The sequence below is a fragment of the Delphinapterus leucas genome, chromosome 6 (assembly GCF_059928025.1).
Source record: "Delphinapterus leucas isolate spDelLeu-1000000601 "Yukka" chromosome 6, BTC_Dleu_Yukka2, whole genome shotgun sequence".
Lineage (NCBI taxonomy): Eukaryota > Metazoa > Chordata > Mammalia > Artiodactyla > Monodontidae > Delphinapterus > Delphinapterus leucas.
The window spans coordinates 18,200,060-18,218,016 of record NC_143134.1 but is presented as its reverse complement, the minus strand read 5'-3'; the positions used below and the strand labels follow the sequence as shown (position 1 = coordinate 18,218,016).

At 39.6% G+C, this 17,957-nt stretch overlaps 1 protein-coding gene and 1 long non-coding RNA gene across 3 annotated transcripts in view; one reads left to right on the top strand and one right to left on the bottom strand.

Annotated features, from left to right (window-relative positions):
- The window catches only part of ELP3 (elongator acetyltransferase complex subunit 3), a 115,143-nt gene that overhangs the window by 75,069 nt on the left and 22,117 nt on the right, over positions 1 to 17,957 (top strand). For both annotated transcript variants that reach the window (XM_022594970.3, XM_022594969.3), the window contains 4 exons: positions 2,495 to 2,585; positions 5,093 to 5,158; positions 6,730 to 6,957; positions 7,895 to 7,976. In XM_022594970.3, the coding sequence (XP_022450678.1) occupies positions 2,495 to 2,585; positions 5,093 to 5,158; positions 6,730 to 6,957; positions 7,895 to 7,976 (467 nt within the window). The remainder of the gene's footprint in view (positions 1 to 2,494; positions 2,586 to 5,092; positions 5,159 to 6,729; positions 6,958 to 7,894; positions 7,977 to 17,957) is intronic.
- Positions 13,958 to 17,957, bottom strand: part of LOC111185394 (uncharacterized) — a 28,373-nt gene continuing 24,373 nt past the window's right edge. Inside the window, exon 2 of the long non-coding RNA XR_002647526.2 lies at positions 13,958 to 16,109. This is a non-coding gene — a long non-coding RNA (uncharacterized LOC111185394). The remainder of the gene's footprint in view (positions 16,110 to 17,957) is intronic.

Sequence of the window (17,957 nt, the reverse complement as noted above, 5' to 3'; positions counted from 1 at the left end):
AAAATGAATGTGTTAGATAAGCTTCATTGCAGCATGAATTATAGTGCTATTGGCCACAAGTGCAATGTTACCGAATCAATTCTGTGTTAAATAAAGTGTTTTTAGCTGGAAACCCACATAAAACAAGGTTACATGTTGATCAGTTGGAGAAAATGGACTAAAGGCTCACAGGAACCTAACCCTGCATTTTCCATAGGAGCAGTACTTCACTGTTTGCTAATTCAGTGTTCATGGCACATTATAGGACTTCACTGCCATGAATAATAAGAATCAGATGTATCTCGCGTAATGGGTACTGCCGAAACCGATAAGTGTCGTTTCAGGGGGGCCCCAAGGAGCCCGGTCTTTTATGTCTCAGCACAGAAAGAATTCAGCGAGTCAAAGTGATAGATAAGCAGTGATTTATTAGAATAGAATAGGATGCTTGTGAGGCTTACAAGCGGCTGGGCAAGAAGGTGCTGCGCCCTGAGAACTTAGTGGGCTACAGTTTTGTAATCAAAGGAAAAGTGGGGAGGGTGAAAAGACCACCTTCTTCCTCATTCTTGAGTAGATGTCATGCTTCCATCATCAGCTCCTCCTCCAGATTGGGCAGGGGAGTTTTCTTGCCCCTACGTGGTCAAGCCAGGACTGTCATGGCACTATGGAAAAATTATTTCAGGTCTTTCATTTTGAAATGTCACCTTTCCATAAAGTACTGTTTTTTATGTGTGCAGAGAGCATGTCCTAGGGATCATTAACTTACTGAGCTCACTGGGCAGGATGTGGGTCTCATGTCACCATTGTTTTTATTGTTTTGGGGCTTGTCTCATGCATGGGTTTTGTTGCTAAGCAGGCCTGCTTGGCTTGTGGTTAAGCAAACCTGCTTTCTTGAATGACCATTAACTTACAGGGGTCTCCCATACTTTTTTCTTTACTTACAATCCCCTAGTGGGATTAACTATTTAATTGCCTAATTTGTCCCTTTACTTTGTCCCTATCACTAACAGTGGTTGCCATTGGTTTTATCAGATTAATTTCACATGATGTATAACAGTGTTCAAAATTTTACTCTCTTGTGAAACTATACGTATGTATTTGTGAGTGATTTATAAAATATTTCAGGGTTAAAAGGGACATGTGGAAGACTAACTTTGACTTATATAATATGAAGTAGTAAAATATTTAAAACAGTTGTTTGTGCATTTCTTGCTAAAATAAACTATACTTTTTAGTTGGCTAGCCTTCTTTCGGTTTCATCTGCTTACTAATTTAAGATGAATTTGATTTTAAGAAATTATAGTTCCAAAGATAGAAAGTTTATTTTACTAGAAAGTATAAGTAAACCATACCTATTAACTAATCACTCTAAAATATGTTTTTTATGTTGCTCTCACTTTGAACTCCTTGGTATGTCTTTCTCTTAAAGAATTTTGGCTTATCAGTGCTTTATAGTTGCTTCCAGAGTCTGATAGATTTATTGTGTATAGTTTTTAATGCTAATCAATTGGCTTTTGATACTTTTTTGAGTGAGTGGGGAATATCTTATTAGAATCAAATAGATGAATTAGCTAATTTTATTTACTTAACATTTGGAGGGATAAGTGAAAAGAGAAGGAAAAGACTCAAGCTGATTCAAAAGCAAAAATGAGAAGAAAAGATAAATGACGTATTCTTCAAGTCTTCTAATCAACCAAATATTAGACAAAAGAAATTGGGGATTTGTCTTTAAACTGGAGATGTGCTGAGCATATTCTTACTTTAGGTTTTTTTTTTTTTAACTGTCTTTAGATACTGATTTTTGTCTAGAAGGGTTAGTGGGGGCTACTAAAATGAAACTCATAATTTCAACTTTTGCTTGACATTTCCTTGGTGCTGGGCACTTTACACTATATTAATGCCAGGAAAAATATTTTATCTACTCTCATCTTTAGGCAAGTTCTTATTCTTCGAATGCAGAGTCACTTCTAATTTAGATTTTTAGGAAATGGGAAAAAATTTATTCTTTGAGACCAGTTGTCTAAGCCAGGCTTTTGCGCTTCCTGGTTACTTGTCATTCAGCAACTGTATGGGAAAGTGTTTGTAAGCTATAAATCAGTGTGTTAATAATAATTTTTATTTCTCCTCTGAAGTTGGACTTTGTAAAAACTTTGTAAAAAACAGTTTTATTTCTTGTTTTGTTTAGTACAGATGTCTGTCTCTTCAGCCAAAAATCATTACTAATGGTTATTGGGCATTTGTTTTGTACTTTGTAATCTTATAAAATGTTTTCATCAGATGTTTCTTAGAAAAACCCTGAGTGATAGGTGAAAATCATAACTTCATAGATGGGAAAACTGGGAGGTAGAAAAGCGGTGAACCTTGCTTTCGGGTCAGAATATTCAACCTCTGCTTTCCTGGTCGGTTTTGAGGTGGGGAAGGGGTGGTTTTGTTCTTTTTGTTTTTTTAAATATCCCTGCCTTTTACTGCTGTAGAGAGTGACTTATATTTTACAACAGCTGATGTTTTTCTCCTACAGAGATATTCCAATGCCCTTAGTCAGCTCAGGAGTAGAGCATGGTAATTTGAGAGAGCTGGCATTTGCAAGAATGAAAGACCTTGGAATACAGGTAAGAGTCTGACCATAACTGTTGAGATCAAAGTAGTCTGAGACACGAAAACCTGTGATACTATCACATTACAAACTTACAGGTTTGGTCAAAAAGCTTTCATGTATTGAAGCCATTCTTACTGTATAACACATTGAAATTGAAGCTAGTGGTTGCAAAGTCTGCATCCTATCCCCTACACCCCTCTGCTTTCTTCTAAAAGAGCGTAGGTTTGTCAATTTAATGGTTGTTTTCCCTGCCTTCTCAGATTGCCAACTACGTGTTCAACTCCTTTTTTAAAAAAACTTTTTTTGTTGTTTTGAAGTATTGGGTGTTCAATTCTTGACTAGTGGTTAGAGAAGAATACAACAGTTGAAGAAACAAGGCTTACATACTGAAATAATTAGCAATGTTATTGCCCAGATACACCAGTCTCCCTCGCCCTGCCCCAACCCCATGTCTATTCACTCACTCATTTATTTCACAAATATTTACTAAACACCTCCTTTCTGCTTTCCCTGAAAGAGCCCAGGAATCTGCAATTTGACAGTCTGTAGATGATTATGAAATCACAATAAGGTTTGAAACTCACTGCCCTAGGAGCTATTTCTCAGAGCTGCTAAAGAGAAAAGTCCAGGAGGGTGTCTAGGCCTGAGCACTGATTCCTGGCCTCTGCCTTCAAAGATTCTCGTTCACTCCATCTGGGATGGAGCTGTGGGAGGTTCTCATGCACAGTGCAAACATGGACCCCACTTCGAAAGATGTTGTTGAGAGGACTGCATATCATGTTTGTGGACCTACCCAAAACATTTTGTCCTCTGTCAATATATTATGGAGAAAATTTTTCAGAAAATTGTTTGTCCGTAGGAGAGTTTGTGAACATTATGGCTTATTCTACCCTCCCCCTCAAAAAAATTTCATTCTAGAAAAACAGCAAATGTATGTACAGTAATGAAAGCCCCAAACAAGAGCGTGTGCCTGCTCAGCCTCCCAGTCCCCCCTGCCTGTCCTTGTCATCCAGCTCTTCCTCCTGAGAATACCACTGCCCAGTGACCCACCCGGCCTGCTCAGCCTGCTGACCTCATCAACCAGGCACTGTTTTTAACCCTGTACCCCTCTTAACCCGTGATAGCCTATCGTCAGGTAAACTGGGATTGAGTCTAAAGACTGGAATGCAGTCACACCGAAAGACATCCAGTTCACATAGGGAGTGTCTTTACTAGAAAATAAGCACACACCAATCTCTGCCTTAAAAAGCATTCCCCTCCCCTCCAAAAAAAAGAAAAAAGCATGCAAGTGTTCATTAAAAGCATGTAATATGGGTTCCCGGGGCATGGACTGAATAACGAGCTCTTATTTTTCTCATGGAATTCCATCCATATATATACTAAATATACTATTAGTAGTATAGCTGCATGACATCATCAGATTTCCTATGGCAATCTTTTCTCACTGATGGAAAATGTTAGAATCCTGGAAATAATTTTTACAGTTCTGTAGGGGAAAATATACCATAGGGCATATAATAGTTACTGTAATTATAAATGTCAGGCTGTGTAGCCTGCACACTGGGTTGTGGAATAGAAGCAAGTGTTACATCACATAGCTTGGCCGTGCAGACCAGGCACTGCTTCTGTATCATCCACAGGCAGCTTTGTGCTTCCCAGGGACACTCAAAGAGCCAATCTGTGACTGTGGTTCAGATTGTATAATAAATAGCTCAAGGTTCTTTCTTTCCATTCTTCTTCCTTCCCTTCCTTCCTCCCTCCCATCCTTTCTTCCACAGAGCCCTTCTCTGCAAAAAACAGCAGTCTTAGCTTCCCTCTTTCTGACATTCCTAAAATGATACAAATATGGTGATGCTAAAAATGTTAACTGCCATAAAATGGTGAAGGTTTTAAAAAATTAGGAATTCCGTTTTTTCTTTTTTTTTTTTTGCTGTACGCGGGCCTCTCACTGCTGTGGCCTCTCCCGTTGCGGAGCACAGGCTGCGGACGCGCAGGCCCAGCAGCCGTGGCTCACGGGCCCAGCCGCTCCACAGCATGTGGGATCTTCCCGGACCGGGGCATGAACCCGTGTCCCCTGCATCGGCAGGCGGACTCACAACCACTGCGCCACCAGGGAAGCCCAGGAATTCAGTTTTTACTCTTCGGTAGACATAGTTTTGGGTTGCACTTTCAGATACAGTTATATCCTCTGGATTTTCAGATTTTAGAATGTATGTTCTTTACTTTCAATATTGTATATTGATCTCCTTTGGATTCTAAACTTATTTTAAAAGCAATACTGTACCAACTTCATGTATTTCTAGTTTGTTTTTCCCTATCCTCAGGTTTATTAAAGATGGCTTCATTTTTAATTCATTTCTTTTACCTCAATGTAAATTATGTCCAAACTTAATTTTGAGCCCAGGATTTGGTGGAGAAGTTTCAATAAAAATTGAATTAGTTACCAGTTTTATATTTGCACCCCCTTCCCACTTTTTTTTCTTTCTTTTCTTTCTTTCTTTCCTTTCTTTTTTTTGGCAGTGTCGAGACGTGAGAACCAGAGAGGTTGGAATCCAAGAAATTCATCACAAAGTGCGTCCATACCAGGTTAGTTTCTTCATTTTATAGAGAGATTGGGTCCTGTTCATTAATCTTTGTTAAGCCTGGGCCTACACCTACTTACCAGTAGGACCAAACCCTAGAAGTTAATGAGTAAACTAAGAGCAAAGAGTAATTCAGAATGAAGTCAAGCCAGGAAAGCCAGATATGAGGGTGGCTCAACTCTAGAAGAGCCAGGTTAGGAAAACCAAGTTTGAACTTCATTGTAGATCAGCACTGTCCAGTAGAACTTTCCGTAGTGTTGGAAATGTTCTATAATCTGTGCCATCTAATAGGATATCAGCTACCAGTCACATGTGACTTGAAATGTGGCTAGTGCAAAGAAGAACTTAGTTTTTAATTTAATTTCAAGTAATTCCAATGTAAATAGCCAAATGTGACTAGTGGCTACCTTCAGGTAAAACTGAGTGTCATGTGCTTATCTCTGTGTGCAACTGTTAAATTATTGCCTGTTGATGGTAATCAAGTGAATAGATCAGCCATATCAACAGGGGTTCCACACAACGTGTTTGTGATAAATTAACTTCTCTCCTAGAATGACATCGTGTTAGCCATTTGCCAGATTTTCTGTGGGGGTTAGCTGTCGTGTAGGAGCCCATTTGAGAAAGGCTAGAGTAGATCTGCATTGATATTTCTGTTCTCAAAGTGAATTGTTTATTTGATTGACGTTTTTCACATTTTGGATCTTTTGAGGAAAAAAGTAGACCCAAGCATAGTTAGTCATTTTGTCAAATTCTTGTGCAATCCAGTTATTCAGCAAACATTAAGTTGAGGAGGAATATCAGTATTAGTCTGTTTATTCACCTCGCTGTGGGTCCAGTCTGCCCATTTTCATAGTGTATCTGGGTGTGACCATGCCCACATATGTAGCTTTCTCTGCATGCATATTGCTTATATTTACGCAAAGTACAAGGGACACTTGAGCAGGAAGCAAGAGTCAAAAGCCCATGTAGACTGCTAACACAAAAGCTTCCCCAAAAGCCCCTCTCCGGTGATTGGATTTTCTTTAACATGTTAATCTCATAACTAGGCATACTATTTTAAAGGTCCTGTGGGATACTTTTTTTTAAAAATTCCATCAAGGAATAAGTAACCAATAACACATTTTTTCCCCTAAAAGCAGGTTTTAGTGGAGGAGGTAAGGACTAGAAAAGAAAGCCATTGAGTACCTGACAGTTCTGGGGCCTCAGGGTGCTCCCAAGAGCTGCACACGTGACATAATGTATAATTTTACCTTAGAAACTCTTCATGGAGGATCAGATTTAAATACATGGAAGCATTTACTGAGCCAAACTGTAAGAATCACAAGGTTAATGAGGTTCAGATATTTATGAAATTGTAAAACTGGTTTCCTTTTTTATAGTCCACGAACAAGTCATGAACTCTCGTTTAATCAGTGCTATTGAGAGGAGACAAGTAAAAAGAAACATAATTTGTGGTTGTTTATTCTTTATCCCTAATCGTGGATATTAGTCTAAATAAACATATATAATAATAGAAATGCACTTTGTTCTCTAGTTTAAAAAAAAAAAGTTTTTGCGTGGCTTTTTATGAAACAGGTTGAATTGGTGAGAAGAGATTATGTTGCAAATGGTGGCTGGGAGACATTCTTATCCTATGAAGACCCCGATCAAGACATTTTGATTGGCCTCCTGAGATTACGGAAGTGCTCAGAGGAGACATTCCGTTTCGAATTGGTCGGCGGGGTGTCCATAGTCCGAGAGCTGCATGTGTATGGAAGTGTCGTCCCCGTTAGCAGTCGGGATCCCACTAAATTTCAGCATCAGGTATCCTGTATTCCATTTCTGTTTGACTGTGATTAAGAAATTGCTCAAAGGAGGAAAAGAGAAAAAGAATGGGGCAAGGGTGGAAGGGTGGGAGCAGAGGAAAAGGAGGGGGGAAATTCGGGAAGTGTAGAAACAGGAACCAGTATAATACTACAGTTGTTCAGAGATGTTTTCTCTTTAAATTGCTCCCCTTTGGGTGTGAGGGAGGGGGAGGGAGAGACAAATTGAGACTCAGTCAAGTGGAATATAATAATAGACTGAACCGTATGAAATTGCTATTTTTGAAAGTCAGAAATGGTCTAATACTGGCAATTTCGTATGATTCAACTATTTTGGGATCGAAGGAGATGATAATTTGAAAGAAAGCACTTATGAAATGTTAAAGCACTTCGTAAAGACAAGCAAGCTATGTGATATATATAGTGGAACACTATTCCACTCCCCCAAACAACCTAAATAAATAACTCACTTTTTTAAATTTCAGGAGAATAGGTTAAAACTGCTAATGGTGGATGTAGCATAAACCCCCATATTGGTGATTTAAGAATATTGCCTGGTTTCAGAAAGCTTTTTAGAAATTGAAGGGGTGACTAATAATACAAGGGTAGATGCCCCAGACTTTCATCACCTGGAGATTGCCTAGAACTTGTTTAAAAAGAGACAAGTCGAGAGGCAATTACACCCTTGCTGTGACTAGATTAGTCATCCACAGAATACCTTTTGATGGCTTTTGTTGCAGAGTTATTCCTAGTCTGCTACAGTGTGCTTCTGGTATAATTGAATAGTGAAACTTTTCCTTACCCCCGTAAATGGTTTTTTGTCACTCTTATCTTAAAAGAGTTTAGCAGCTACAAAATATTACCCTTCTTGTTTTATGGACCCCTCTTAATGACTTCTTCCCTTCTTAATTCCCTAACCCCTCCATTGCCTCTTACAGGGATTTGGCATGCTACTGATGGAGGAAGCAGAAAGAATAGCTAGAGAAGAACATGGATCTGGGAAAATAGCTGTTATATCAGGTAACTGGGGGAGGGCAAAGTTCATGATTCGTTCACATTTTTAACTTGGTACCACAATGGAAAGTACCTCAGGCCTCTCTTTTCCCCATATATGATTATTATGTTCAAAATTGGGCAGAGCCAAATAGGGAAAGGCTGGTGCTCAAGCACAAAGAAGATTCCTGTAAGCAGTTTGGCGGAATAGAGCTTGCAGAAGCTCTCCATCTCTTGAGTGGCAAGGCCAGTAATCCATATCCTGTCTTCCTCGTGGTCTGTCACACTGGTCTCTTGTGCTTTGTGCCCAGTTACTCTGTCTGGGAAAAATGAAATTTGATGATATGGATCTAAGAAAATCATAAGTCAGTGTGGAGGTTTGTCAGTATCATTCTGGAAATTAAAACAGAACCTAGTTGCCAGTACAAGATGTTGAAAGGCAGAGTTCCTTGCTCCTTAAAAATTGTTTTCAGTGACTTTGTTCCTGGGGAACAGATTTCCCCTGTTTGGAAGCTTTCCCCTTACCTTGCCTAGGACATCAGATAAGTGGAGAAGTGGGCATGTAAAGGAAGGCCTGCTGTAAGTGGAGCAAGAAATAACGCATATGCACCCTTTCACTCATATCCTCACAGACTTTGCTCTTCTCAATAAGAAGCTAACATGGTGAAAGCCATGATCAAGATTCAGGTTATTTTCCCTCCAGCATTTGTTTTCCCATTAGACTATGGCATTATTAAATGAAAGTTGAAATGACACTTTTTTAAAAAAAAATCAGTAAGTTGTTGCCAATCAATAAATCAGTACCTTTGCCCAGATTTCAATGATTCCAAATACGGAAATGTAATGACCCAGGCTCACTTAATCGATTATTCAGTCTGGCTATGGTTTTTGGCATTATCCAGACAGATAATAAAGCATTTTTTAACATGGCTAGCTCTATGTTTCTGTGTTATCTTTAATATTTTTTATTGAAGTACAGTTGATTTACAGTGTTGTGTTAATTTCTGCTGTACAGCAAAGTGACTCAGTTATACACATATATACATTCTTTTTTATACTCTTTTCCATTATGGTTTACTCCAGGAGACTGGATATAGTTACCTGTGGTATACAGTAGGACCTTGTTGTTTATCCATTCTGAATGTAACAGTTTGTATCTACTAACCCCAAACTCCCAGTCCATCCCTCTCCCTCCCGCTCCCCCTCCCCCCTTGGCAACCACAAGTCTGTTCTCTGTTTTTTCTGTGTTATTTTTAATCCCACTAAAGAAGTTGGAACTAAATGAGGTTCACCTAATTGGTGCCAATATTTGTAATAAAAAAAATGTTTACTTCTCATTTGTTTAGCCTGTGGTTGTCCAGAAGTCAGCCTTTCCTGGTACCAGGAAAGAGCCAGACCGACTCAGAACTCTTTGTACATGTGCACCCCTGGATTACCCGAAATTTCAGTGGCCTCTTTTGCCAGCGCACTGTCAGTGTTTTCAGTACAGTACTTCCCAAGCGTTAATGTGCTCGTGAATCATCTGGAGATCTTGTTAAAATGCAGATTCTGACTCATTAGGTCTGGGGTGGGGCCTGAAAGCCTAGATTTCTAACCAGCACCCAGTGATAACCTATACTGATTGTCTTCAGACCATACTTTGAGTAGCAAGGGTTTTAGTATTCTCTTCCAAATGCAGTATTCTCTTTCAAATCACTATGGTAAAGATATTCTCTGTGACCCTGGCAGTGCCTGCATTCCCAAAGTCTGATAGGCAATCAAGTGATTTTCTGGTACCTGTGGGAACTTGATCAGTTTTAAAACTGAAGGGCATCTGTATTCTTTTTTTTCTTAATTTTTTTTTTTTTTTTTGGCTGTGTTGGTTCTTCGTTGCTGCACGTGGGCTTTCTCTAGTTGCGGTGAGAGGGGCTACTCTGTTGCAGTGTGTGGGTTTCTCACTGCGGTGGCTTCTTTTGTTGCAGAGCATGGGTTCTAGGCACAAGGGCTTCAGTAGTTGTGGCGCACGGGCTCAGTAGTTGTGGCTCATGGGCTCTAGAGCACAGGCTCAGTAGTTGTGGTGCATGGGCTTAGTTGCTCTGTGGCATGTGGGATCTTCCCCGACCAGGGCTCGAACCCATGTCCCCTGCATTGGCAGGCGGATTCTTAACCACAGCGCCACCAGGGAAGTCCCAGGGCATCTGTATTCTTTCACTTCTCCATTATATTTAATTTGCCTTCATGATATCTATCTCTTTTTAGAAATGTTACATGCAGAGAGGGGCCGCTGACTTGCCTGAGGTCACATTCAGTTGCCTGTAAGAGCCTCAGTTTCTGCTTTTTGAGCAGTGTCTTTCTAAGTGGAAATCAGCGTCTGTCCTCTTTCTAGCCTTTTGTTATACTCTAAATAATAGCTCAATTTCAGATCATCTGCTTGTAGAACTTTTAAAATAACAAGAAGAGACTTGCTAAAAATAACAGGGAAGAACCTTTCTGCTTATTAGTTGTCACAGTAAGACTACTTGGTTTCTGTACAGGGGTTTCTCTTAGCCAGAGGGTTTCTACAGAAGCAGCCCTGGACTGCATTCGTGGCGCTCAAGGGAGTTCTGTGTTACTTCCTGTCTCTATGGTCTGTGAGCCTCCCCACCACTGCTCTGTGCTGGGGAAACCAGCTAGGGCCTTGACTTGTTGTTTGACTGACGACCTGATCACTCTTCAAATGAAAACACCAAGAACATTTACTCTGTGCGTGATGCATTTTATTTCTCTAAGTTAGTAATATATTACTGTTCTATTTAAGTTTCTGAATCAGACATCTGAGGTGTCCATTATTCAGAACTTCAAGGAAGGCAGATTTAAAGTGTTTTTTTTTTATCATAATGTGTTCTTTGGTTGTTTTTTTTCTTCCATATTTGTTCAGTTGACTTTGGTCTTTCTGATATAAGTACAATGCTGTGTGTGTGTGTGTTTAATTGGTTTTTGTAAAAAGTGAATTATTCTCCATAGGTTGATCCTTAGAATGCAAATCTCCTTGTGATAGTACTGGTGCTTGTGTGCTGCATTTATTCACAAGACTTCATTAGGTGTGGTGTGTAAGAAGAGACACTTGGACGGGGGTGTTAGGATTCTATTCCTGCATTGACAGTAGCTCTCCTTGTAATCTTGAATAATGTTGCTTGATCTCCATGGACCTTTATTTCTTTACTAAAAATAAGTGGGTTAGGTTATCTTTTACAGTTCTAACAGTCTAGAATTCTGCCCCTTAATATCTTCATTTATTTTAGTTCTCAACAAGACCAACTATGTTGTACTGATTACATATGAAGTAGATTCTTTTCTAAAACCATATTAAGAGACCCTTTAATTTCATTAGTAATTGATCTCAGACATTTAGTTTGGGGTATTTGATGATAAAGTTTCCCGTAGGTAGCTAATCCTAGCCATGATTTGTGGAGGCATGTCCATTTCTGTCCCAAGTAGTGATATTTTATGACCTGTGTCCTACTTTTTTTTCCCTGACCTTGTCCTTTATTTGTAAATCCATCTTTGTTCTGGTCTGTAGGCTTTTGCATAACTCATACGTGGTGGTGGTCTAGGTATTCTGTCCTGGCATAACTAGTAGCTTGAGTAAAGGGAGAGATCATTTATCATTCTGGTTTCTGTGACTGTAAGAGGAATGCATTTATGTAGAATTTTTTTTTTAATTACGTCCTGATTCATTGTGACTTCCCTTCATCTTGCCAGCAGATTTTCTCTGTTTACTTGGATTTATAATCTTTGATTCTGCCTCTAGACAATATTATTAACTACACAGTAGATGTGATTTGAATCACTAGTCAGAAAGACTCCATATAGTCTATTTTTCCATATTAAAAACCAAATTGTTTTTATCTGTTACCTCAAGATATTTTGTTAATAAAAGGTACATACTGTATATTTTATAGCCGATTTATCTTTTTTAAAAGACTAACTTTATAGATACATGAGAAAACTGAAAACTTGTTTATCAGAGTCCAATGAAGCACTTTCTCAGAGTGACTTTTAAGTTTATTCATTCTGCTTAAGTATATAAAATTGTCTTAGTAAGTAAACTGTGTGTTTTAAAATTAACCATCAACTCTAAATGTGAAAATTAAACAAAGCAAAAATGAAATGGCTAACTTCATCAACATCAAAACACTACGTGTATTGAGTATCTCCTGTGTGTGGGGAACATGGACTGAGAGGGCAGAGAGAGGAAGGAGGAGATGCCACCCTGCCTTTGAGGGATGTTGATGGGGCCAGAGCAGCTCGCTCAGTCTTCACCCTGCAGATTGCCCTTAACTGCAGAGGAAGACAAATTTTTCCCTACTTAGACTATTTCTCAACTCAGGATTAGTTGCTTCAGCGTAAGAAAATCATTTTTTCCTACATATAAAAATGGGTAAATCAGTAGTATGAGAACAACCAGCTTATAATGTGTAGGCAGGAAATAACAGTTAATTGCTGCTAAATATCTAAGCAGTTAATTAATCTAAGCAGTTAATTAAGTTAATTAATACTTAAGTCCAAGTACTTTAGTATCTTTCATCAACTTACTCATGTAGCTTTGATCAGCACACATCTGTTTAAGATTAACAAATCGTATCTCCTTAAAAGCCATGATGTTTATCTACTTGGATGATCAGCATTCTTTCCTTTAAAAACGTTAAGATGGAGCAGTTTTTTCCTTCCCTCTCATATGGTATAAAGTGCAAAGATTACACTGTAGAACTTAACCATAACATTTGAAATGCCATCACTAATAATCACCATGGAAACTGGAGATCTCTGATGTCACACTGCCCGTGTGATTTCTCAAAGGGCAAATATAACTGTTGATAGCCACTATTTAAAGAGCCACTTAATACCTCCAACAAAATGATTTTTTTTCCTTTAGGCAATTTTGGCTAGGCATCAGATCCAGTCATGTTCCTGTTTCTGTTTGCCAAGCTAATTGCTGTGCATCAAGATGAACAGCTATTCCCCAAGCTCCCCCTACTACCTTCGTCATAAGCGGTATCCTATTTGTGTTCTTTCAAGTAGAAAATTAACATGGCCATTGGCCAAGAATTGTACCAGGCTGATGGATCAAACAATGATGATGAGAAAGGAGGAAGATGTCTGAGTGTTTGATGACAGAAATCACTGAAGTCAGAGGCTGATAGCCATTTTGTTTAAACCTTTTAAAAAGGCAGAGAAGAGGGGAGAAAAGAGCTTAAATACAGGATGAGCAAACGAGTCACCGTGGGATGACATCGTTCTAGATCATGATGCTCAGAGTTGTATGACTCTAAAGCCACATGTACAATCCCCACTAGTGAAAAAAATCAATGTGCCTGAGACTTATAGCATCTGATATGGCTTCCTGGGACTGAAATTAATGGTCTTGTGCCCCAGAGCCACTGATTAATCAAATGATATGTGGGCAGAAAGTAACAGTCGTTTTGTTTCAATGAACTACCAATGACTGAGATTACTTACTGGGCCCCAGAAACTTGGCCTGTATTCCAGGCTGTGACACATCTCCCTCCTTTTGAGGTGAAGGTAGTTTTATTCTTTGCATTATAATCTAATTGGGAAAAAAAAAAGGGTACATTTGTAACTAGATCTGTCTGGTAATGGACTTGTAATCATTACTAAAATGCCTAGAAAAGCTTTCCTTATTTTGGCTTACCTATTTGCTAATGGACACAGGAAGCCTGCCAAATGCAAACCGGTTTGTGCTGCATGTGTTAATATAGGACTTCTCAGAAAGGAAGGGAAAAGGCTCTTTGCTCTTTTATAGCTTCTGTTTCATCCCTTTACATAATTTATCTTTTCATAAATTATCCCCTAACTATTCCCTCGTTAAATGCACATTATTAGGGCTCTGTATATTCCTCTGTTTCTTTCATTTTGATATTCTAACTGTGATCATACATATTTCTTTTTTGGTGCATGTTCCAGTGGGATTTTGTTGTGGTGGTGGTGAATATCTTTCTTTTCAAGAACAATAAGTACAACATAAAATATTGCTTTACAACAAGAACTTTATTAATTTCATCGTCTTTATTAATCAGACTAGCACTGATGACATAGAATACTACTTAGCTTGGTATCAAATTAGCTAAATGTGTGCTAAGTGGTGTCTGTATTGCTGTGGAGGCATTGATACATAGCTCACTTCAGGACTCTTTATTCCCTGACTTGATGTTTATTCATTTATAGATGAATCAGGTACCAGTTATATAGTACATTGCATATCAAGTGCATTGGACCCATCTCTCACTTGGCATCACATGACTATATTAATTAATGCATGTTTTTCAGACATTCCCAAATAGGCCATTAGTCAGTTTCCACTGTTTGGATCTTGTGGGCAAGTGAATTTTTGGTGACGTTTCCTAGGCAGAAGCTAGTGATACCAGTAGATATGCTGGCACTGGAGGAACAGGATTTGCATTTGGCAAGTGCTGTTGCTCTTCCCACATCCATGCTGTCAAGTCTTCCTGTGTCTCCGAAACGTGCGGGTTAAAGTCTCGGAGGATAGCCTTGCTAATTTAGTTGACACACCTACGCTTGTAGACTTCTTCTCCCCATTCTTGTTCCCTTTTGTTTATGGGTATTGGGAATGATAGCTGTATACTTCTGCTTGGGTAGAGGAATAGAGTTATATTATGTGGTTCCTAATAATATGCCCGAGAGGTCTGGGAGCTTTAATATAAAGGACCGCCTTTATTGTAAAGTTACATGCTTCACAGGCTTTTTTCTGAGCAAGGACTCCTTTTCCAAAGTGGTCTAGCCTGCATTGCTCACCATCTGCTGTCTATCACAAAGGCTCTTTTATAGTTTGTTGCAGTGTTAACTCCTTACCAGTGTAACATTCATGTGATTAGTACTGTGCTTTTCTCTAAATGTTTGACATTGCTATAACCCATTCAATTTGATAAAGCTTTTCTCTTTTAGATCTGTTAGAGGCAGGGCTTTGGCAGATTCTTCCCATTTGGGTGAGCAGGTAACTAAATAATGCTGGAAAATACTGATGCTCCCTTTTTTTAGCAACAACCAAGATACTGATATTATAGAGCCTTTTTAGTTTGGACATTTCTAATTCCAGCAAGACATACACAGGGGATTTCTTTGGTCAGTCTGGCTTAAACTGTTGACTCTAACCAACGGCTCACATTTTCAAGACATTAAGTGGTGGATTTAGGTTTTAGATTGTAGCCACAGGGTAATGTTTCCTTACGCACCTCATCCTGTGCCGCCCAATGCGTCCAGTTGTTCAGTTTGTCCACCATTTGTGAATGAATCACTGATGTCTAGTATACCAGTCAGAAGCCCCAGATCTATACCCTGTGTGGTCTGTTACCTCTTACTGCAAATCCTACTAACTAGTGGTTGTCTGGGTTATTTATTGTGGTGGAACACACCACCCCAAAATTTAGTGGCTTCAAACAACCATTTTATTTGCTCAGTGATTCTCTAGGTCAGACATTGAGCAGGGCATGGAGAAGATGGCTTATCTCTGTTCCATGATGTCTAGGGCCTCGGCTGGAGTGGCTTGAATGGCTGGCAGCTGCTGGGGTGGCTTGCCTAGAGCCTGTCTTCTAGCTGGTAGTGGGTGCTTGGCTGAGACTGTCCACATGAGCACCTTGCTGCTTCTCCACATGCCTTGAACTTCTCCTAGCATGAAGGCTGGCCTCTAAAAGGAGGGAGGAAAGGCCTCAGTTTAGAAGTTGCAGAACATCTTATATGCATCATTTATCGCTGTGTAATAAAAAAGCCACAAAACGTAGTGGCTGAAAACAACAAGCAGTTATCTCATGGTCCCTGTAGGTAAGGAATCCAGAAGGGACCTAGCTGGGTGCCTCTGGCTCAGAGCATCTCATAAAGCTGCATTTACAGTGTCAGCCGGGACTGTAATCATTTCAAGATTCAATTGGGTTGGAAGGGTCACTTCCAAGTTCACTGTATGGTTTTTGGCAGGCTTCAGTTTCTCACGGGCCGTTGGTCTCAGGGCCAGCGTTCCTCCCCATGCCATGTGGGCCTCTCCATGGGGCTGCTCATCATGTGGTAGCTTGCTTCCCCCAGCAGAGTGATCACAGAGACAGAGTCCCTTTGACATGGAAGCCTAGTCTTCATAGCCTGGTCTCAGAAGAGAGCCGACGAGTCTAACGCCACCTTCAAGGGAAAGGGAGTACACATGACTGTGAATACCGGGAGACAGGGAACTTCGAGGGTCATTTTAGAGACTGCCTGCCACGATGTGACTTCTGCCCCATTTTTTTTGGTTAAGGAAGTCATTGGGCCAGCCCAGATTTAAAGGGAAAGGAAAAAATCCCACTTCTCAAAGAGAGAGGCTCTGGTAGTGACCATCTTTGGATACTAAGTGAGCGAATACACTTTCATTAACTTGTGATTAACAGGCATCCAGCCCCTTTCTACAGGAAACTTCATGTAGCCTTCTCCCAGGATGGACTGTCTTTGGGCATACCTAGCGTTAGGGGTTCTTGTCCCCGTCCTGATGTCAGTATTTTCATGCAGCCATCATGCAGCACAGGCACACCTAACACTGTCTTAAGCGGAGTTTGGCAGGCCGCACAAGAAGCACCTGCATCTGACCTATGTCTGCCCTCTCTTCCATGAGGACATTCCTCTGTTTCCCCTTACAGGCCTGTCTAAATGTCTCACGCTTTAGGTCTAAGATGTTGCCCATTTACGTCTTCCTTCTAGGCTATGGAATATAGAAGACCATCTTAGGCAAGGGTACATGCTTTCCCTAGGGAGATCTGACCCCAATCGACGTTCCTTTCTCTCCATAAATACCGAAAATAGTTAATGCACCTTAAAGACTTTTTCCCCCCATTTGGGGAAGCAGTAAATTGTATATAACATAAAATTTGCCATTATAACCATTTTTAAGTATACAGTTCAGTGACTTTAGTTACATTCACAATGCTGTGCAACCATCCCCACTATTTCCAAAACATCTTCATCACCCCAAACAGAAACTCTGTGCTCACTAAGCAGTAATTCCCAATTTCACCATCTCCCAAGCCCCTGGTAACTTCTAATCTACTTTCTGACTCTGTGAAATGGAATCATACAATATGTGTCCTTTTGTGTCTGGCTTATTTCACTTAGCATAATGTCTTGAAGGCTCATTCATGCTTTACACACACACACACACACACACACACACACACACTCTCTTGGGTTGTTTCCATCTTTTGACTATTGTGAATAATGTTGCTATCATGTTGGTATTCAAATATCTATTTGAGTCTCTGCTTTCAGTTCCTTTGTGTCTGTACCCAGAAGCGGAGTCGCTGGATCAGTGGTCATTCCATTTAACTTTTTGAGGAGTCACCAAATTGTTTTCTACAGCTGCTGCATCATTTTACTTTCCCATCAACAGTGCACAAGGGGTGCAATTTCTCCACATCCTTGCCTGCACTTGTTATTTTCCTTTCTTTTAAATTTTTTTTTTTATTTTATAGCCATCCTAATGGTGTGAAGTGATGTTTTATTGGGGTTTTGGCTTACATTTCCTTGATGACTAAAATGATGTTGAACATCTTTTTGTGTGCTTATTTGTCATTTGTGTCTTTTAAAAAATGTCTATTCAAGTCCTTTGCTCATTTTTTAATTGGGTCGTTTGTCTTTTTGTTGTTGAGTTGTAGGAATTTTTAATATCCTCTGGCTACAAGACTCTTAAATATTTTCTTCCATATATATTCATAAAGATAGTGGTCTGTAATTTTCTTTGTAGTGTCTTTGTCTGGCTTTGGTATCAAGATATTGCTAGCCTCATAGGATGAGTTAGGAAGTGTCCCTCTTCAGTTTTTTGGATGTGTTTGAGAAGGATTGGTGTTAATTCTCTAAACATTTGGTAGAAATCACCAGTAAAGCCATCTGGTCCTGAGTTTTACTTTGATGGGAGGTTTTTGATTATTGAATCAATCTTTTTACTTGTTACAGGACTATATAGACTTCCTGTTTCTTCTTGAGTCAGTTTTCGTAGTTTCT